We start from the raw sequence: 22,999 nt of genomic DNA, 5'->3' as shown, positions 1-22,999 counted from the left end.
CAAAAGAATGTGCTTTTCCCTTGGCGTCCTCTCCAAGCTCCTTCGTGGAAGCATCCTGCCTGACACCCGCTATCAGCTGGGTGAATGCCCTCGACAAGCAAGAGGCACTGGGAACAAGGTGCTCTCAAGCCGAGGGACCCATCTGGGGAGCAAATTTCCAGAAAACCTTATGGATGCCGAGATTCCCACACTGCAGGAATTGCTGCAGAAGCGTGCAGTGGTCTGTCCGCAGCCATAGCTGAAATACCATGCCCAACAGCCGCTGCTGCTCAGGCTGAAATGCATTTAATTCACCATGGAGCTAACGGAGATCTTATGAAGCCCAGCAGAAGACATCAGATTAAAGGAATAAAAAAAGGAAGTGGGCAGCACAGGGGTGCCCTGACTGCTGGTCCCACCACAGGCAGCACGGAGGGGTGTGGAGTGGCTGCTGCAGCTGTCAACAAACCCTTCCTGCCCTAACATGGGCTGGTGGGCACAGACCCCCCCCTGCTACCTTGCCATGCCACTGCCCGCACTGACATGACACCTGGGTGTGACTTTTGGGAGCCTGCAAGAGAGGAGCAGCACAGTGAATCTCCTTTTGCAAGAGAGATATGAAATCACAGAATCACAGAATCTTCATGGTTGGAGAGGACCTTTGAGATCATCGAGTCCAACCAAACAACCTACAGTCTCTGCCACTAGAGCATGCCCTGAAGTGCCACATCTAGACGTTTCTTAAACACCTCTAGGGATGGTGACTCAACCACCTCCCTGGGCAGGCTGTTCCAGTGCCTGACCACTCTTTCAGTAAAGCAATTCTTCCTAATATCTAATCTAAACCTCCCCTGCCGCAACTTCAGACCATTTCCTCTGGTCCTGTCATTATTCACCTGGGAGAAGAGGCCAACACCCACCTCTCTCCAACCTCCTTTCGGGTAGTTGTAGAGGGCAATGAGGTCTCCCCTCAGCCTCCTCTTCTCCAAGCTAAACATGCCCAGCTCCCTCAGCCTCTCCTCATATGACCTGGTCTCCAGACCCCTCACCAGCCTGGTAGCTCTCCTCTGGACACGCTCCAGCACTTCAGTGTCCCTCTTGTACAGAGGGGCCCAGAACTGAACACAGCACTCGAGGTGAGGCCTCCCCAGTGCCGAGTACAGAGGCACCATCACTTCCCTGCTCCTGCTGGCCACGCTATTCCTGATACAAGCCAGAATGCTGTTGGCCTTCTTGGCCACCTGGGCACACTGCTGGCTCATGTTAAGCTGGCCGGCCATCACCACCACCCCAGGTCCTTTTCTGCTGGGCAGCTTTCCAGCCACTCTTCCCCAAGCCTGTAGCGTTGCTTGGGGTTGTTGTGACGGAAATGCAGGACCCGGCACTTGGCCTTATTAAACCTCACACAGTTGGCCTTGGCCCATCGATCCAGCCTGTCCAGGTCCCTCTGTAGAGCCTTCCTACCCTCAAGCAGATCAACACTCCCTCCTAGTTTGGTGTCGTCTGCGAACTTAGTGAGGGTGCGCTCAATCCCCTCATCCAGATCATTGATAAAGATATTAAACAAAACCGGCCCCAAAACTGAGCCCTGAGGGACACCACTGGTGACCGGCCACCAAGAGGATTTCACCCCATTAATCACAACTCTCTGGGCACGGCCATCCAGCCAGTTTTTAACCCAGCGAAGAGTACACTTGTCTATGCCATGATTTGCCAGCTTCTCCAGGAGAATGCTGTGGGGGACGGTGTCAAAGGCCTTACCAAAGTCCAGATAGACAATGTCCACAGCCTTCCCTGCATCCAGAAGGCGGGTCACATGTTCATAGAAAGAGATCAGGTTGGTTAAGCAGGACCTCCCCTTCCTAAACCCATGCTGGCTGGCCCTGATCCCTTGGCTGCCCTGCACTTGCCGTGAGAACTCACTCAAGATGATCCTCTCCATGATCTTTCCTGGTACCGAGGTCAGGCTGACAGACCTGTAGTTCCCTGGATCCTCCTTCTGACCCTTCTTGTAGGTGGGTGTCACATTAGCCACCCTCCAGTCATCTGGCACCTGCCCTGTTGACCAGGATTGTTGACAAATGATGGAGAGAGGCTTGGTGAGCTCTCCCGCCAGCTCCCTGAGTACTCTTGGGTGAATCCCATCCGGCCCCATAGACTTATGTGTGTCTAGGTGCAGAAGCAGATCATTGACTACTTCCTCCTGGATTATGGGTGGGTTGTTCTGCTCTCCAGCCTTATCTTCCAGCTCAGGAGGCTGAGCACCCTGGCGATAGCTGGTCTGACTATTGAAGACGGAGGCAAAAAAGGCATTAAGTATCTCAGCCTTCTCCTCGTCATTGGTTGCAACTTTCTGCCCAGCACCCGATAAGGGATGGAGATTCTCCCTGGCTTTCTTTTTGTTGATGTATTTATAAAAGCTTTTTTTGTTGTCCTTAATGCTAGTGGCCAAGTTGAGCTCCAGCTGGGCTTTTGCCTTCCTAATTTTCTCTCTGTATAACCTAACGAGCCAAATGCAGGAGCTAAAAAAAAAAGGGGACCTGTCCATCCAATGTGCCCTGCACATTTGGAGGGGTCGAGCCTCCAGCTAGCCACCCTGCAAGCATCTGAAGAGGCTGAGTGCCCACACTGCTCCATGACAGGCCAGACGTGTCTGTCCCACGTCCCCCCACTTCCTACAAGTCTGCTCTCCATCGAGGGCTGGGGATGAGGGACCGGGATTTTGCCCCCCAGGGTGGCCAGGGGGTAGCGTGGATCAGGGGCTTGGCTCTGTTGAAAAGGTTTTCAACCTGCAGAGTGATGTTCCCCCGAGCACTTCAAGCCATTTTAGCAAGTTTGGGCATTGCTTTGTGGGCACAGGAATACCAAAGGCATGACTATAATACATGTGACAGATCAATGATAAAGTGGGGAGAGATCCATCTCAACTAAACTATTTTCCCGTACTGCAACCAGGCTGCAACTGCCCGTTCTCTGCCCAGCTCACACAGTTGGGTGGCAGACTGGAGGAGTCACTGGCCTCATCACCCATCGCCCTGGTGAAACGTTGCTTCTGGCACCCACCGGGCAAGAGGAGAGGCCAAGGAGGCTTGGCCATGCCCACGTCTGCTGGTCACTCCCCGGCTTCCTCCCATGGCACTTCCCGACTTGTCCTTAAACAGGGTGGAAGGTAAAGTTTGTATTTCTCTGGTGATTCTCCGGTGATTGACTGAGGCCAATGGCATGAGGTTCAACAAGGACAAGTACTGGGTCCTGCACTTGGGTCACAACAACCCCATGCGGCGCTACAGGATTGGGGAAGAGTGGCTGGAAAGCTGCCCGGCGGAAGAGGACCTGGGGGTGCTGGTTGACTGCTGACTGAATATGAGCGAGCAGTGTGCCCAGGTGGCCATGAAGGCCAACAGCATCCCGGTGTGTATCAGGAATAGTGTGGCCAGCAGGAGCAGGGAACTGATCGTGCCTCTGTACTCGGCACTGGTGAGGCCCCACCTCGAGCGCTGTGTCCAGTTTTGGGCCCCTCACTACAGGAAAGACATTGAAGTGCTGGAGCAGCTCCAGAGAAGGGCAACGAAGCTGGTGAGGGGTCTGGAGAACAAGCCTTATGAGGAGCAGCTGAGGGAACTGGGGCTGTTTAGCTTGGAGAAAAGGAGGCTGAGGGGAGACCTCACTGCCCTCTACAACTACCTGAAAGGAGACTGTAGCGAGGTGGGGGTCAGTCTCTTCTCCCAAACAACAGGTGATAAGACAAGAGGAAATGGCCTCAAGTTGAGCCAGGGAAAGTTTGGATTGGATATAAAGAAAAATTTTTTTCACTGAAAGGGTTGTCTAGCACTGGAAGAGGCTGCCCAAGGAAGTGGTTGAGTCACCATCCCTGGGGGTATTTAGAAGACAGGCAGACGTGGTGCTGAGGGACGTGGTTTAGTGGTAACTTGGCAGTGCTAGGTTAATGCTTAGACTTGATGATCTTAAAGGTCTTTTCCAACCTAAATGATTCTATGATTCTATGACTTTAATGCTTTAATGCAGCATTTCTCTTTGAGTAGGTGATTGAGTTTGGGGTAAGAGCAAAAAACTGATGGGCTCAAGGTTCTGAGGAATGAATACCTGTAGCAGTATTCCTGCAACTGGAAGCACAAAAAGCAGTCCCTGGGTTACATCAAGAAGAATCATGGAGTTTTTTAAACTTCCATTTCTAAACCTGTAGCGTTCACATTTTCAAATTTTCTCTCCCATCTTTAAGGGCCAAATGTTTCTTCTATTAAATTTAGGCTAATTTGCAACTGCTTAGGCCAGTAAAACCTCTGGAGTATTTCAAGAGCTCAGATGTTGACCAAAATACCAAATACAGGGAAAACTGTGACCACTACAAGGAGTGATTTCTTCCCTTTCCATCAGTTTTTAATATTTCCCGCACAGACCTCTGGTCGAGCTCCCCTAAAAACACCTCCCTGGATATCGATAGCCGTGCAAAGCTCAGTGCGGACACACCGAGCTGCTGACACCGAGGTCGGGTTTACAACCCAGCAGTTTGATGGCAGGGAGCGAGGGAACACGCTCCTGCTGCAGAACCAAGGCGCCCCCTCGCTAAATATTCCCCTCGGGCTGTGCCCTTTTATCAGCAAAGGGTTAAACATTTCAGCACATAGGCCTTAAACGCTGAGATTACAGACTGAGCTGGAAGTGAGCATTGTTATCACCAAGTGTCCCAGAGTATTTGCACATCCAAAGCCTTGTAGGTGTTCACAAACGAGCCCTTTGGACTGAAATTTTTCCGTATGAGACGCAAGCGTCAGTGTGTGTTTTAGCAGCAGTTGAACCATTTTTGTTCGCTTCCGAACAGGCAGAAAAAGAAGTTGGGTTTTTAAACACTCATTTTTTTAAAAAAAAATTTATTTTTAATATTTGTTCTAAACCAGTAAAGGCAACGGCTCAGAGACCTGGCAAATGACAGGGATCATGGGATGCAAAAGCTGGAAGACTACATTTTTGAGGAAGCTCCGCACTTTTGGAAGAGTTTGTATGTGTCTGATTTAAACATGAGAATTTGACAAGTCCAAAGACTCCCTGTACATACATTTCATCCCCTGAGACCTCCTGTGCTGCCGTGCTTAGGGCGACAAAAGCCAAGACCACGCAAACCATTCCCAGAGAACTAATGTCAACTCCTTCACAGTTCCAGGGACGGGGCCAGACCTCACTGCGGTCGTTTCTCCTGTAAGCTTGGGTCACCACGGCAAGGAGAAGGACTTGATTCCTTATTTGCAATACAAAACGCAGTGTGTAGATTTGAGGGAGCCCTACCAGGATGCAGAAATATGAAACGCAGGAGAAACCAGCTGTAAACTGCATCGGACAGAAAGGAACAGCGATGGGTCGAATCCCAGGGCAAGAGGTGCAGCTGCCCCAAGCATCTCCCTGCACAAACCTAGAGCTGAAATTGCCGAAGCCACTGGCAAAACACTTCAATTCCATCTTCGCTTTTCACGTACAGAGAATTTGTATGGGGCATCATCTGGCTTCATGAGGTAGGGTTAAAAAAGAAAAAAAAAAAAAGAAAAAAAAAGGAAAAAAGCCACTAAAGATGATCAGCTTGCAAATAATTAGGATGCAGACACGAGCTCCCTTATGCTTCATTTCAGCACATTAGAAGGATCCAACAACCACCACCCTCTCCTGCAGGACCCCATTTAGTGAGGAGGGTGGCTAATCCATCTTCTGCATCTTCGTGTGTCCCTGGGCCCTCCTTAACGTACATTCAGCAAACTGAAAACAACTAACCTCCTCCTGCAGTTCCCTCCCTGTGTCCAGGGAAGAGCCCTCCTTGGGAGGTATCTAAATCCTTCACGAAATTTTTCCTCCGAAGGTTGCACGGTGACATTCACCGTATTTTACTGCTGATGGGTGGAGGCAGAGAGCAGTAAAGACTTCAGCCTTCATTTTAAAAACAGAAGAATCACAGTTTTAATACCCTTAGGTGTGATGCACCGGGCTGTAATGTCCCCAACGCACTTTTTTAAAAGTAAGGTTGGAAAAAAACCCAGCTCCTGTGTTCCTTTATAAAGCTGCGTGCTCCCCAAGAAAGCTGTACCGTGAACGCATCTGAAGAGGAAGCTGCTCGTGCTGCCGCTGGGTCTCTCAGCCAGCAGCACAGCTCAGACCTGCTCGTCACCCCTTCTCCTGCAGGATAATGTCTACGCAAACCAGAACCAGGGAAGCGCAAAGCTGCTCCAGTGCGTAACCGCACCTTCACACCAGCCAACTTTCCTGAGCGCTTGTCCTGGGTTTTGGCCAAATTAGCCCATGGCCGGCGACAGATGCTCTCCCCCGACCTCTCGCACACGGAGAGGAGGAGGAGAAGACGTAAAGATATTTATGAGTTTAGAAGAAACTAAACTACTCTAATTGAATATTAATAATAAAAAGGAAATAATGAAATAGATACAGTATATCCAAAACCGTATTAAGCTCCCAGGATGACGTCACCGGCAGGCACTGGGGAAGTCCCAGACTGGACTCAGCGATGGGTGGGAACTGGATTCCAGAACACATGGATCGGGATCAAAGGCAGATGAACAGACAGGGTCCTCCTTGGACATTGGCCATTGAGGAAAGAGAACTGACCCTTCGATCCCTCAGCTTTTATACTGAGCATGGGGCAGATGGGATGGAATACCCTGTTGGTCAGGTTTGGGTCACGTCTCCTGTCGGCTCCTCCCCGCAGGTGGGACCCCTCTACGCTTTTCTGCTTCTGACCCTCCAACAGGGCAAGTAATGAAATTAGCTGACCTTGGTTGTTATAGCAATAAGTATAAGCAAGAGCCTCTCTGCGTACCAGTCCTTGGCACAAACTGTAAACATTGCTCTTATCACTCTGAGAATGAACGGGTTTTGGCACAATATACCATTAATTTCAGAGACTTAGAAGAGGCCTAGCTAAGAAGAAAAATTACTGGACAGAAAGTTGGTTCTGTTTTACCCCAAACCAGGACAGCGCTCTGAAGTAACGTAGCATCCCAAAGCAGAGCGGTTCCAGCTCCCCCTGCCCGCGCCACCATGGAGCCGATGGTGGCAACCATGACAAACCCCTGCGGCAAAACCTTCCGTGGCTTTGCCTGTCGGAGACCACGGTTTTCTACCGGGTTTTTTTTCCCTTTTCTTCTTCAAAAGTGCTTTCTAATGGCCTGGCGTAATTTGTTGTCCTATATATGTTTGAATAGAGGCGTAATTATGCCACAAAAGGGAGTATTTTTAATGCAACAAAATAGAAGGAACACAACGCAACTAGGCTGTTTTGGTAGAAAAGTCTGCTTTGAAACATACTCAGAATCCAGAGGACATTATAGATCAGATTAGAATAACAAAATGCGCCTGAACTATCATTCAGTCCACTGAATTTTTTAATTTATTTTTTTTTCCAAAAAATATACCTTTTAGATGATCTTCTTACTCATTTCTCTGTTTAGCAGGTCAAGCAAACAAAATGAGAGTGTTCATATTTTTAGAAGTATGGGGAATATCGAGATATTCTCTGTTTTATTATTTCTAAATGTCTCTTAAAATCACACATTCTTTATTCCAATATAGTGTCTTTCACGCCAAATAGGCAGGACCTGCTGGACAACTAACAGGTTGCAAAAACCCCACGATTCAGGAGTTTCTTTTTGTTGACTGAAAGCTGAAGGAACTGAAGAGATTAAACTGTGTTTGGAAATGGGGGTTGGCTTCTTTGGAGATCTTTCTCCTTTCTATCCCCACAGAAGAGCATTTGCCAAGATGAAAATAAGGCACGGGAAGCTCATCTTCCATCATCGACCTACCCATGGAGAGAGAGGGGCTTCTCCAGGTGACAGCTGTAGAGTCGCAGCAACCTCTCAAGCAGTTCAAGAGGTTTTTCTCCGCTAGCGCGGTCACGTAATTAAAGCAGAACTGCACTAATTAGGGGGCTGCCGGACAAGGTAAATCTCTGGCCAGTCTCCTTCCTAAAGCGTGTCTTGGTGGACACCCCTTCCCAAGGCACAGCCGGCAGGAGGAGTAGGGCCTTCTTGTACAGCAGCCCGAGCTTAAAATTACTGCTGAATCAGGGCCTAGCACTGGGAGCCTGGAAAGGATGTTTCTGGAGGCAGAAAAAGATCGCGGGAGTTTCTTGAGGCTATGGCGCACCTTTAAACTGAACCCACGATTTAATATAGTTCTATGGACCAGCCGCAGCCCACTTACCACGGCCTCCTGCACACGTTTGGGAAACAGCTCCTTAAAAAGTGTAAAACTACGTGCTGGAACAGCATCCAAAGTTTCAGAGATGACTGCGTTAGCTTACTTTATTCATTCTTGAAACATACTTCAAACTTTGATGCGGAGTTCTGCCAACTACTAGCGAGTCAAAGACAAAACCCCCTAAGTCAATCTGTGAAGACTAAGCAGTTTCATAATCCTCAAAATAAGTTCTTGAATTTTTTTTTATAGTATTTGATAGCAGCTTTTTATTGGTTACAAAACCTAAGCCCATATACAAAATTAGGAACACATTTAGATGCCTCTTTGAAAGAACGTTTTAGTCTATTTTAACTGATAGTTTAAAAAAATAATAAAAACAATGCAATTTTAAACACTGTTCTGAAAACGTAAAAGTGCAGCAATATACTTTGTTTCCTTTATTAACTATGAAATGGTGCAATCCCAATCAAAAGCTGATAAGGTCACAACAGAAAGAACTGAGCAAACGCTTGGTCCTGCCTTACCCAGTTCTCCGATGTTCACTTTTAATGTAATGCATTGAGTGCAAGAAAAGGATCAAATCTTCACAGTAGTGGAAAACTGTTGTTTCAAATATCAATTTGTACGTAATCGCTAGGATAACAGTGAGTGCAGGCGGAACAGGGTATCCGTCAGTCTATACGGCATATAGGGAGACTAAATTGAATTAGAAGGGGGGAAATATTTGTTCACAATAACATCTGCTGGAACTCTAATTTCACAAAAACTTTGTGACCTTACCTAACTTTGACTTTTTATTGTTTAGTTTTTTAGCGAACACCACACAGTTTCAAGATTTTAGACTATAGTGTGTGAATAGGATGCAGTTACCATATGAAGCTTCAACTCAACTTTTGGGAAAAGAAAAAAGGCACAATGAACTTCAACTCAATTTTATGTGCACAAGAGTTGAAAAATCCGAGCCACCTTAAAGAGAAATTGATTCTAAAATTTATAAAACCTATAAATAATCAGAGGCCAAACCACTATATTAAAACAGATTATCTAGCAAGTAAAAATCTTGCAGTTTAAACATACGCTTGTATCCAGTTGAGATACAAGATAACTCACTCTTTAAAGTGGCTCCACCTTGGCAGATATATATTTAATGAATGCACACCTGCTATGCGTTGTTCATCAGTGGAAAAACAGCTGATCCACAAAGCTCTGATGGCATCTGTCCTTATCTTCATCACAGTAAATACAACCCACATCCAATAACTAAATTAGTTTAGATTTTTCTATCCCTTCACATCAATGCATTGGGAAATTACACCCAGTAAACAACAGCAACAAAACCAGTTTGTGTGATAGCTTACAGAATTTCAAAATTATCGATCTTCACCCCAGCAATACCAAAATCCCTTTGAAAATGACTGGGTCGGACGATTTTCCAAAAGCAATGACCTCACATACCTTATGTAAAGTTATTTAATGTGCGCTGCACATCCGGTTTACGCTGAACAACGGCAGCTTCCATACAGCCTCACACATCAACCAGTTTGTATCTTTTTTAATCATGTGAATAAGATTTGAGACTAATTTCTGAATCACTCTTCCAATACTCCAAGAATGAAGCTTTTATGACGCTTCTAAGTAGTTGCTGGTTTGTTGCCAACCACATCATCATAAGCACTGGTTACTAAGTAAAAAATAGTTTAAGACTAAATTACAGTAAACATGAAAGCTCCACAGTTTAAACCCAATATAAATCAACCATATCCAATTATCAATTTAAAACAAAATATATTGACTACTGAAAGTTGAAAGCAAGATTCTTTTTAACTAATACATTTTTGGACAGAAATTTTTTTTTTTTTCTACAGTCTGGGACTCTTGCTTTCAGCTTAAACAGAAGTTCAAGTCCATAACAGGTTGTAGCTCAGGTAAAATACCATGCACAGCATTTGATTACTTCAAAACAGCAGGAACACACAGGCTGAAGTGAGTGGTCAAATAGGGCTCGCTGTTCTCAAAAATTAGGTATAATGGCAAAAGCTTTACCAGTCCAAATCTACAGTTCATTCTCCAACCCTGGTTTCTGAGGCAGTTAATGAACACACATCAATTACTGACAGCTGAAGTAGTTTTTTTTTGTTTGTTTTAAACTTAAGTGTTTAATCAATTGCCAAGTGTTGTTGTTTTGCTTTTTTTTAAAGTTACTTTTATTTCAGTTTCACCAATGAAATTTTGGCTTGCATTTTTGAATCTATTCTTCCACATAAAGTATATGAAAATATGTTTGTGGAGGACGATGATGGAGGCTCAGAGCAAACTGGGCCCCTGTAAAGTCTTCCAAAATGTACGCATCATACCAAAGTGTCTTGATCCACAGCGCACCATTTTCCAAAGAAGCTACTTTTCCGTGGAAAGCCAATGTGCCACCACTATGGAATATTCCTAACAAAACTGCAGATTGCGGTTGTCAGCATGTGGCACCAGGAAAAAGGCAAAAAAAGGTAGTTGGGACTGTTAAAAAGAATTCCGAAACAGTTTAAGAGATCATGCATATGCATTTACAGTCCATGTGATAGTGACGTTTGGCAACTGCAAAGTGACCGATACATGGCTTGCTTTAGAAGCATCAAAACGAAGAGGCATGTGTGTCTTGGAGCCTTTTGTTTCTTCACTTGGTAGCCATCTGGTGGTGCTTCATACTGGTGTGGGACAGAGAAGCTGCACTTTTTTGAACTTAAAAATTAAATTCTTTTGTTTGAAGGTTGGCCGTTGGGTCAAAGTTGTAAGTACCTCCTTGAGTGGCTTCAGGAATGAGACTGGGATCTTCATCAATCTATAAAATGCAACAACAAAAACACATGAGAGGCCAATTCTCTGCACAATTCAGTACACGTAGAAGAGATTCACAAATGTTCATCTTTTCTTTTTTTTTTTAAATTATTGCAATCGAATTAGATCTTTTTTCCAATTCAATTCCTCAAATATGTTTAAAAAGAGCAACACATCAACTCTGCTCTAATACCATTAGGGAAACAAAAATTGAAATGGTTAGAGACTGGGTTGCTGCTTGGTCAAAGCAGTTGCTATTTTAGCTGTGCGATTTAATTTTCAATGCCAATTTTTAGTACTTCTGGATTTGGCTAAATCACTAGTTGTGAATTCCAAACTTAGTTTTGTACTTTCTCGCATTTTCTTTCAACATGAAAATAATTTTTATCAGCAGCTGATAGAAATACTTACACAAAGCTTAAAAGAGTACTCAGTATTTCCTATCAGAATCTGAAGGATTTAGAATTACTCATTTCAGAGCAGTTTTACATAGCACTCATAAGCACAATCTGATTTTTTTTTTTAAAAACCAGAAGTACTTCATTACTCTATGGATACAGAATGAAAGGCATCAGTACCCAGCTTCACCCAACTTCCTCAGAGCTGTTAGAATTCAGGTATTTACTGCCTCTAGGAACAGCGAATAACACAAGTCAGTAGCATCCATGTGCACAACTTCAAACCCTACCCATCCTCCTCCAAATCATCAGCTGCATCTCTTCTCTGAACACACCACTTCTACAGGCCAGGCTGTGGGAACCATATGCCATGTTTAAAAACATGTGTCGTCCTGATGCAGGTAAGAGCCCTTGCCTGGGGCATTTCGACAGCCTTGGAGTCGTGTGGATGACGGAACTGACTCACCTAAAACCTTGATTTCTCTTTACTTTGGGTGACAATACCTAAATTGGAGGGAGAGATTAAGGCTTTGGTGACAGCAACAATCCTCAGGAGGAAGAGTGGGGCACGGAATGCTCAAATGAAGATCGAATGTGGCTTCAGAATGCTTTGCAAAATGTTTGTCAGTTAATACATTAGCCCTTCTGCCTTCTGCAGGGGTACTACAAAGTAATGTTACCTAACTTTACGTGCCTTTAACACGTACTTGCTGGTCCTAAAATACATGCCTGTGCATTTTATAGGGCTCAGTAAAGGAGCTGATGGGATTAACAATGAAGGGATATCTAGTAGCCAGCAACATCTCATGAGAATACAGAAGATCCTGAAGTGACAGAAGGCAGGAACGCTCCTGAGCAGTCCATCTTAACACTGCCAAGCAGGCTAAAATAACCAGTCTCTTGTCTCCCCGCGGCAATTTGGATTTTTTTCTGGGTTATTTTTGCACAGGTCCTCAAACGACAAAGGTTATTTTCCTACACGTGGTCACTGCCTGAAAATTTGTCTGGTTTTATGTTTTAACTCCTATCTCCCAGTCACGGAATTTCTACAGTTCTGAGTTTCAGAAGCCCCAGAAACCATGGCAGAAGTATAAATAATAATCTGAAGTAAAGCTTTGCTCCTCAGTGAAGGAGGTAAATTCAGCAAATCAGGCATAGATTAAATTGCATTAGTTTACTTAAAAAGTAAATGCACAGAAGGGAGTACTGACCTCAAAATGGATATTTTCCCACCCACACCAACTAGACTGTGCTCTTTAGTTAGCTCCAGAACTGTCAGAGCCATTATGGAGACTATTAGACAGTGCTCACAGAATCACTACGAGCATAGGGAACTTCTCAAATAACTTCTGGCGACTAACTTTGCAATCACATGATGGATCACACGATGACTGAAAATTAATAAGTCTTAAAGTTAGAGCTGGTATCTGGAGAGTTCAGGAGAAGAACTGAAGACACAGTTCTGCTAGGCTGCAGAACTACAGACGCTCTGGATGGCCTAGAAAGGATAATTAGTATTTGTCTTTAAATTGCTTGTTGAAGCGATTCTGAGGCACTCACAAGCAGCCAGCAGCAAAAAGAGCTAGAGCCCAAAGGGTCAAAATACCTAATCCCAGTGCAACAAAATATCAGATGATCTAGATCAATCAGCTGCAGAAAGTGTTACAGTTTTGATGACTCTTCTCAATGCAGAATCCAGACGGAGCAACTACAGCGCTGAAATACCGTAATCTATCTGAAAATAAGGATCCAGCCCCCACTCCAAAGACTGGTGCACGAGAAAGCAAAAAGGACAGCCAGAGAACTGTTTAGATTCTAATCACAAGTAATTACGCGTCAATTTACATGTCAGTGTGACAAAATTAGGTCAGTGTCAACCAATTTATTAGGCAAAACCAGAGTAGTCATCTTGATGTTGCTAAAGAAAATTTTTGGCATTGAGAAACTCTTCAAAGACTTTCACAGAATCATTGAATAGTTTGGGTTGGAAGGGACCTTAAAGATCATCTAGTTCCAACCCCCCTGCCATGGGCAGGGACCTCCCACTAGAGGTAGCTTTCAATTAAGGGAAGCTCTACCGAAAAAGGAGCAGGAAAACAGACTTCCCAGATAGCCTATGTCCATGACAACTGGAACTAAGGAACAACGACAATGTACTTCCTAAGTAACCGCACAGCATATACACTATTCAATCTTTAGCATACTTACATCATCACCAGAGAAATACTGATCTATGATTTCAAATGCTAGTTTATAAATGTCTTCATTCTCATGCTGTTGCAAGGCTTCAATTTTCTCTAGCCCTGGATAAAAGAAAATGGAGAAGAGTTTTATAAGTTTAAACTGAAGTGAATTACTATTTTGACAATAAATAAACTAAGAAAAATAACAAAACATTACTATTGAGACATACTAGAAAAGATGTAGCTCAGTTCGCAAACACTGTCTAACACAGTAGCTATCTTTGTCTCCAAGATGGAAAAAAAGTAGTTTGTGGACCTTTGCATACCATGGAATATCACATCTTCTGAAGAAGGAATAATAGAACCTTCTCTCTTTTTAGATAAAACTACATACATAGTATGTACTAAGTACATAAGCTACTTGATAGTTTTTGTTCCAGTCGTTGTGCTTTCTGTGTATCACCAGAAGGAAGTGGTTTCGTTTGTGTGTTGTGTAGAAGTTAAAACAACAAGGTGACAATGACTCACGGCAAGAGCAGCTTAAAACCCTAGTTCCATTTTCATACTGGACATGGTATAATACATGCAAAAACTTTCAGTATAGTAACATAGTTCTTAAACATCCCTTTACTCTTATCTTACTATAATACATTAATTAGCATGCGTTAAAACTTGGGTTGCAATATCCAAAAGCCTGACGACTCATCCTGCTTTGGTCTGTAATGCTATTATGATCCTAACAACTGCTCCCAAGGCAATAAACGAAAGCAAGAATTGTGTGTTTTGCCACAGAACGAAGTATATGCAATAATCAAATTAAAAGAGGTAAAATTCTCATTTAAACCTAAAAAATACCTAAGCTACAGAAGGCCCCTTTAACAATTGCCTCCAACACGACAATCCCTAAACCAAACTAAACAGAAAAAAAACCCGTCTCACTCAATGCAAAAGCCTCACTTGCTTATTCAAATAGTCCATGGTAAAAAAAAAAATAATGCTGTAGTAAATATCAACATCAACAAGGGGAAGACAGAATAAAGCCAGCAAATTAAATTTTTTAAAAGCCCAATACGCGCTTACCTCCACACTCTTCTATAATTTCAGCTATTGTGCTAGCCTCATCGCCAGCCATTATCAGGATGTTTTTCAGACCATCCAGCACCACCTGTACCACTTGAGAATCCTTTACTGAGAGTAGATTGCAGAACGGTGGGATTACATTTTGCTGTACAAGGTATTCAACCTAAATAATGAAAAAAAATATGTGCTTTCAACATTGTGCTTCTTGCAAATGGCTGCATGTGCAATGTTTTGGTGACAATCTGAAACCCCACTACACATACCTGATCTTTTCTCCCACTTATTGTCAAATTGCTAATTGCCCAAGCAGCTTCCTTTTGTGTTCCAAAGTCCCCCTGACAAATAAAATTAATAGCTCATTAAAATCAGCATGGAAACATCTGTCGAGCTTATTAAAAATCACAGACGACTCATGTCAGATTTATAAAAAGAGGATGACAACTTGCATAGCTGATAGTTTGACTGACCTTAGCCAGCTGGTGTATGATCATAGGGATTAGCCCAGCATCTATTACAGCCTGAACTTGTTGCTGGTTTCCTGCTGTGATATTGGAAAGGAACCAAACTGCTTCCTACAATTGGACAAAACAAAAAAGCAAAACACTTTTAAAAAACAGTCAACAGATGAAAAAAAAAAAAAAAACAACCAAAACCAACCCCCAAAGCCCCAACCAAACTAAACAAAACAACCTCAAAACCTAAAATCGTACCATGACCAATCACTAAACGGAATCTCCAGGTTTCCTCCCCCATAGCATTTCTAGCACACAACCTTTTATTGCACTGTGAAAGCCAAACATGCAGGGATCAATGTAAAATGATATGATTAATTCATGGGGCCAGGTTATTACTTACACAAGGAGGGTCTCCATACATCGGGAGCAATACTGACTTAAACCTTACGTGCACTTTGACCTACTGCAGTCACAGCCATGTTTTAAACTTTTAATCAGTTTTGCAAAGAAAATAGGAAAACTGGTAAAATCTCAAATAAAAAAAGGACTTATCCTGTAATCCTATTACTGACAGCTCAGTAGCAGCTCTCTGTGCTGATACAAGGAAGACCAACTCCAGCTCCCCTGTTCTTCCTGAAACATGGAAGTGGAGCTCACAAAACTCATTCAAGTATCAGATGGGACTCTCAGTCCCGAGACTTTACCCAGCAGTTATCTCCTTCAGGGGATAACATCGGCATAGCTAACACCTATAACGGCAGTTACAAATTCCTGGTTACAAAGGGGGGGATACTTGGTCAAAGCAACCCAGAACATCTTAAAAAGGCTCCAATCTTAAGTAAAAGACAAGCAGATGTGGCAAGCAGACAATTATGAAGTACCGCAGGAAAAAAACGTAATGGGTTCCATTTTTTAGGGATGCGTATCTTGGTTTTATTTGCATTTGGCCCTCACAACATACACTTAAAACTCAAAGCATTTTTAGACTCCCATTATACAAAACTAATTCCTTTTTTTTTTGGCATTCAAAAAGAGCTTTTCATCATTCTTTTGTGAGAGCTAGAAGGGCAGGCAGACACAAATCACAGCAGTTTGAACCATCAAAGGTAACTTCTTCAGAGCTCTTGACAGTTCACAGGGCCTGAAGAAACAGAGATTCCTCACAAATATACTCCCCCTCTCAATGTACAATAAGCGGCGGAATCACCTAAGCTAAACAAAAAAGCCTCCTCCTCAGCCAGCCCCATTTTTGCAGTGGAAGATGGCTCAATGATTAAAAAAAAATGCAAATAACATGAAATACAGCTCTGGAAAAGAGGGCACTGATCACTTTCTTTCATCTAACTCCCCTTATTCGACCCAGTCCTTGCAGCAGCGAAGTTCCCTCTGCCAAAAGGAAGGAGAGGACATGCAGGGATCATTTTCAGAAACAGACAGTGGTGTTCCCTACGACCTTGAAGGCGAAGATGGACAAGAGAACAAACTCCACTATGAAAAGATGGAGTGGAAAATCTGAATCGATCTTACTCAACTCACTGGACTCAACCAAAAGTAACACACTTTAGTTATGAAAAACTATAATGCCAGTTACTCACTTTGCAAATGAAAAATATCACACTGCAAAGCAAAAACCATCAGTCCCCCCAAAAAAGCACTAGGCATCAACACCAATGCATGGATCCTCATTATGCCTGTTTGGCTTTAGCCCTAATTCAGCACCATCCTCAAAGGCTGCGTCTTTATACAAAATTGCTCACATGCTGGCAATAATAGCTGGAAGAAATTCTTCTGTAATATGCTACAGACTACGGCTTTATTTCTTACACTAAAACATTAAATTAGGAAGAAACAAATGATACCTTATTTATCTTCTCTTTTGGATGCGTCAGGAGATTTGGGAAATAAGACAAAACATCACAATTGAGAACAACTTGTGTCTGTTCATCAGTACCAGTTACTATGTTGCCTACTGCTCTCAGTGCTGCTGTCTGAATATCCAAAGCAGGAAGGAAAAAAAAAATTGCATGTTAAAGGCATTGCTGTTACTTATGCTAAAACAAAGAACATTTTAAGATGTCTTTTCATAAAAACACTGTATTTTGCTAAATACAATTTAGTACTTCATCCTCTGAGCTACATCCTAAAAATGGGTACTGTTTCACCAAAACAGCAACACCCGGTACAGCGTTTTACTGAACAGATGCACTGCAGCTCAACTCAAAAAGTGTAAAGATTAGAAATTAAAAGAAAATTAAAATGATGGAAGAGTTAATTCGCCACGTATCTGATCTGAGTTACAACTACATTAACTGCTTCTAGGTTTTGACTACATCTGCCAAGGTTGCCTCCTCCTCCATTCAGCCCTCCACTACAGAATTAAAAAATCCACGACTGCTTCTCTTCTTATTGACTCTCAGTTGACTTTCAGAAATGGAATTCATGTGTTGGTTAGTAAATGCTTTACAAGTGACAGAATACTGGAGAAACTCCTTTTCATCAAGTGACCTGGTCTGACAAATTTCAAGACAGCCACGTCTAATCCAAAGTACAAACTAAACAAACACGACAAATGCACAGATACATAAAAGAGCTCCCAATTACAACAGTTGATTTACAAAAATCAAGCACACATTAACTAACTTTTGGGTTCCGTTTGTCTTTGAAATTAAAGAGACAAGCTCAGTTAATCTACCTCTTGTAGCTAATGAGAAATTTACTTTACTAAAAGGACTCAGCATCTGCAAATATTTGAACATTCAACAGGTCCCAAAATATTAATTGATTTCCACAAATTATTCAGACAGAATACGTACAACCATGCAGCAACAGAAAAGAGTGCATATAACTTAAATTCTGTTAAACAGAAGATCTGTTGTCATTAAATATTTCAGGACAACAAAAGAAAGGCACCCCTCGTAATCACACAATGGAAGTTAATGTTTAACCTGTCATTTTACTTAAAATTGTACTAGAACTGTTTTGTTAGAGTTTTCTTTCATTTTAGTAATCTTCTTTTCCCCAGGGTGGATAATGTTTTTTGTTCAGTTTTACCTGTAACAAATGTAGCTATAAATGCTCATCTCAGTACTCCACAAATAAATAATCTAAAGCACATTTTTTAGAAAATAGCTTACAAAGGACTACTCAATAGCAACTGAACCAGACTTACTTGAACTTTAACCTCCTGATGACTCAGAAGGGGAACTAGAAAAGGTACAACTCCTGAATCAATCACCATCTGTATCTGTTCATTTCCACCGTCTGTTAAGTAGGACAAAGCCCAAACAGTGTCCACAAGAATCTAAAAATTGGAAAGAACATGGTTTACACACTGAACAGCACAATCCGTATAACAGAGTCCTAATTTAGTGAACAACATTTCACGTGTCTGGGGGTTGGAAAAGAGCATGCAATTTAGTTACAGAAAAACTCAAACATTATAACGAGACCTAATTAATAAAATGTTAGACTATTATGTACAACTATGAAAACTGGGGCCATTTGTTCCATAATAATAAATTCTATATGTCTTCTCTCAAAGATTTTTGAAATTGAATACCAAATTTTGGTGCATAAAGTGACAGCATAGAGCATCTCACAAAGGTAAACTGTTGGGCTTGGTTTGCATTTCAAAGATACGACAACCAGCACAAATAAGTAGTTGTACTAGTAATTCTCTGAAGAACATACCGACCCAGGCTCCTAGCACTGCTGTCATTTGTGAGCTCTGCTTTTGATTACAGGACACCTAAGTCCCTTAGTCTCTAACCCACTTATCTACACCTTAGTATCTCTGATCCATAGTGCAGTTCTGAAGTGAAACTGCAAACTATTCTAGATATATGCCTTTTTTTGCCTTCACATTAAGCTTAAAATCCACAGCAAAGGAAAGGAGTTCTTATACCAATTAAAGGACTAGCAACTATTGTAAGGTGGCAACTGTTCAAGCAAAGCGAAAACCCACAGAGAAATTACTGTCATGCAGGGCAATCTTACTATCTCAAAGAATACAAAGACTAAGTCACTGATGACTTGGATAAGGATGATTTGAGAGCCCTCCAAGAAAGAAAGGTACAAAAGTTACAGTCATTGAAAGGTGGTATCCGAAGCAGAAACAAAGCCAGCAGAAAGAAGAATATCCCATGACTTAGAGATGATGTTAGGAACTGCATGAAGAGAAATCCGGACCCCACTGAGGACATCACCTGTTGAGGTACCTAGATCTACTCTACTTTTAAAATAGATACCCATTTAAAATTTCCAGCTATTAAGATAGCTAAATACAACAGTACCGAAAAGAAGGACTTTAAAGTCCTGACCCACAGGCTGCTTCCGCCCAGCTCCAGGGACCAGACAGCACAGATCTAATGCCTTCTTGGCACAGCCTGCTGCTGCCCTCACCTGCTAACGCCACAGGGACAGCAGAATGTGCTGCAGTGGAGCCAGTATCGCAGCAGAAGCAGTGAGAGATGGTGCCTCACCAGTTTGCTGCCCCACAGCCCTGTTGGTGACGAGAGCAGCAGCCGCCAGAAGCGCTCACAGGACTGTTGGCTGACCTACCTGCATCACTGACTCATCTCCAAAGATAGGTTTGCTGCTCCAGTACAGAGAGGCTGGGACCAGACTGGTACCTCCAAACTAGCACCTGACTCTCAGGATCAAAAAGACGGGCACCCTAATTGAGATCAGTCAAAACCTGGCATCACATAGTCTCATATCTACTTCAAGAAGCTCTCACACAATCATTCCTTGCAAAAGATTTCAAATTTGGCAGGGGAAAAAAAAGCCTATAGGGTAGAAGTATATTTGGTTTTGCTATGAATTTCCATTCAGGTTTGTCCAAATTACAAATTGGAAAGTCACCATGTGCTGTCTCCCACTCACATTACACTGGGAAAACCCTGGCAAAATCCCAAATTAAACTGTTTGTAAATATTTTGTGGAGCCAAGCCCACTTCCCCATTAAAAGAGCAGCGGAAACACCACTACCACAGCATGGAAGTAGTGAAAGATAGTTCCACCAGTCTTATGCTCTATCGCCAGACCCACCACGAGGGTTCAATTCCTGCTTCCCTAAATTGAAGGATCACTATCAGAAGCAAAAGTCAAAGACATTACAAAGTCCTGACAGGAGGAGGAGGAGGAGAAGAGCAGCTCAGTATCCCTTAGTGACACAGATCTTTGTCCCTGAAGTGCCAGTATAAGACTTCAGGAGGCTAAGTCCACCCCTCTAGGACTTTACACGTGGAGTAACCCATGGATCCCGAATGTGGGAAATACTGAAGGTTTAGTACTAAAAACCTGAAGAAAAGTTGTCAAAGGTGCCACAAAACAATAGTTTATTGTTGTTTATTTAAGTATATTTTGTACATGATTTCCTTAGTTAGACAGGTTGCAAAGCCAGGCACCCAACAGGTTACAGAAGTCACATTTACCCATATGATCACAGTATTTGGTTGGACTGATATCCAGAATTAGATATACTTTTTCTACACATGCATTATATATCATCTATGCAAAATTATAAAATTGGGGCAGAATTAAAGTGAAGCTGATGGTAAAGCTGGCACTTTAAATTTCTAGTGCTCAATTCCACAAGGTAGGATTTTTTTTTAGTGTAGTTGCTAATGTAAAGGATAAAAAAAAACTTTAAGAAAAAGATATTTCAGAAATGGTGTTAGCACTTTCTTTTTCATGCTGTAAATAATTACAATTATATGAGTCTTCATATTTAATTGTGCATTTACTACTTAATTATACATAAATTAATACACAAAACCAAGTTTGACACTTAAACGCAATCTTGCAGCATTTTCTCTCTAGAGAAAACAAAGAATCTAAATATCTAAAAGTTTAGAAATTACTTACGTTTATATCTGTATGGTAAATGAGAACACACAATGCTGGCAAAATCTGAAAAGAAGTTCATCAGTCATTACAGTAGAATAAAATTGACTGTACAATCATGAATCCAAGTACTGCAGTCACAAAACTTAGCTTGAGACTGCATTAGCATATTGTATTCACACACTTCCCAGCAGCTGGTCATTCCCTCAAAGTACGTATAAAAAGATATATATTATATTTAAAATTTGTAAAAATACATACAAGACACTACTATATTTCAAAAACACACAGAGAGCAGACTATATTTTGAGGGAAAACAAGATAACAACAGAGATAGGGACATCCCCCTGCTATTTTGAAAGCTTTGTTACCACACAATATAATAAAAATCATTAGGCTAATATATTAAACTCTCTTTGATTAAAGTAAAATTTTGGTTTTGTGTTCACATACGGAGAAAATATAAAAAAAACCCGAGCCATGATAAGACTGCTTAGAATTTGGTAAAAGTTTCCCTGTTCTCTGCTTCATTTTAAAAATTTCATTAAAATTTAGTTGCTAACAATATGATACTTCATGTGGCTTCAAAAACTATATCTACACTTCGGCATGTATCTTAAAATGAAGAACTTTACATACAACTATAGTTCTAGTCAAACAGCATCACTCTACTTGCTGTGCCTTCTCTATAAACACCACGTTTGCTCTGTTCTCCAGCCTAAAGGGATTTTCAGATGCTTCTCTTCTCAAGTGGGGACTTACGTTGACTGCATGTTCACAGCTAGTCAAAACACAAACTACACTACATTCACTAGTTTAGTTACATTTCCTCTTACTAAAAATAATTACATTTGAACACTTCTATATACAAATCACGTTCATAGCCTTTTTTTGATAAAAACATGAAGTGCTGAGTATGTTAACACTTAATCATGTGTTAATTTTTTGTTGCGTTCACTTTAATATACGACTCATCAGTCTTTAGTCTCACTCAATTTCAGATGTTACAAATACCTCTGCTACAACCTTTGTAAGAAGCATCAAATTGGTCAAATTACTTCATTTAACAACTGGTAAGTGGCACAAGAGGTGGCAAAAAACATGCATAAATTCATAGTATGACAATGTAAAACATTTGGCCTCTAGCCCAGAATATAAAAAATTATCTGTCTTGTAATTCTTTATTTACCTCCTGAACTGTCTCCATAGGCGGTGGGGGGTCCTTATTCCTGCAGAGATTTACAATGACCCATGTGACGTTCCGAAGGAAGGTGATGGGAATGGAGGGATTGATGAAGGACAGAAGAGGTTTGACAACTCCCAGTGATATGACATAATCTCTACACTGAGGACCATCACCTACAGAAATGAAAATTGTTGTAAAAGAAATTACATTAAAAATGGAAAACCCTGAAATGTATGCAATGACATGTTGGGATACTGAAATTCTATGTTTCCTCACCAATAGTCTACTACTAACAGTTTGTGTTCAGTTAAATATACATACGTACATATATATATGTATGTATATTTTACGAGACAGAAAATTTATCCAGTTTATATTTTGTGCAGCAATTGATACTATTATTTAGGAGAAAACAGGACGTACATATATAATTCTGGCCACATGAAAAATTACACTAAGCCACAGAATTTAGAGGAAACATAGTCTCATATGATAATGCCAATGTTCAAGAAGTCAAATTCTAAAATGAAACGCTCCCTGAATTCAAATCTTTGTAATAACAACAAGAGTTACCTATAATATTTCCGAGAGCCCAGACAGCTTGCTCACAAACGTTCTGGTGTGGTGAATGAAGTAGTCTCAAGAAGAGGGGTACTGCATCTACAGAATGATCAGACAAAGATTGTATTTGTTTTTTCTGGAACATGGTATATGCACAATGCTTTCATTGATTAACACAAAACACTTTCGCACCATGCCTTATACTAAGATAGATGTTTCTATTATGAAGAGCATACAAAACCTCAGTCAAAGATTTCTGTATGTATCTAG

The 22,999-nt window shown here is 41.9% G+C and overlaps 1 protein-coding gene across 1 annotated transcript in view; it reads right to left on the bottom strand.

The window, feature by feature from the left end:
• Positions 1-10,319: 10,319 nt before the first annotated feature.
• KPNA3 (karyopherin subunit alpha 3) overlaps positions 10,320-22,999 on the bottom strand; it is a 52,287-nt gene continuing 39,607 nt past the window's right edge. Inside the window, exons 8-17 of the mRNA XM_063333999.1 lie at positions 22,742-22,828; positions 22,172-22,341; positions 21,004-21,048; positions 18,305-18,436; positions 16,995-17,123; positions 15,148-15,252; positions 14,944-15,015; positions 14,681-14,843; positions 13,626-13,720; positions 10,320-11,023 (exon numbers count right to left, since the gene is read on the bottom strand). Of these exons, the coding sequence (XP_063190069.1) occupies positions 10,925-11,023; positions 13,626-13,720; positions 14,681-14,843; positions 14,944-15,015; positions 15,148-15,252; positions 16,995-17,123; positions 18,305-18,436; positions 21,004-21,048; positions 22,172-22,341; positions 22,742-22,828 (1,097 nt within the window). The 3' untranslated portion in view covers positions 10,320-10,924. The remainder of the gene's footprint in view (positions 11,024-13,625; positions 13,721-14,680; positions 14,844-14,943; positions 15,016-15,147; positions 15,253-16,994; positions 17,124-18,304; positions 18,437-21,003; positions 21,049-22,171; positions 22,342-22,741; positions 22,829-22,999) is intronic.

The sequence above is a fragment of the Chroicocephalus ridibundus genome, chromosome 1, assembly GCF_963924245.1.
Source record: "Chroicocephalus ridibundus chromosome 1, bChrRid1.1, whole genome shotgun sequence".
Classification (NCBI taxonomy): Eukaryota; Metazoa; Chordata; class Aves; order Charadriiformes; family Laridae; genus Chroicocephalus; species Chroicocephalus ridibundus.
Note: the sequence above shows the minus strand (reverse complement) of the source record. Positions and strands in the feature narration are given on the sequence as shown.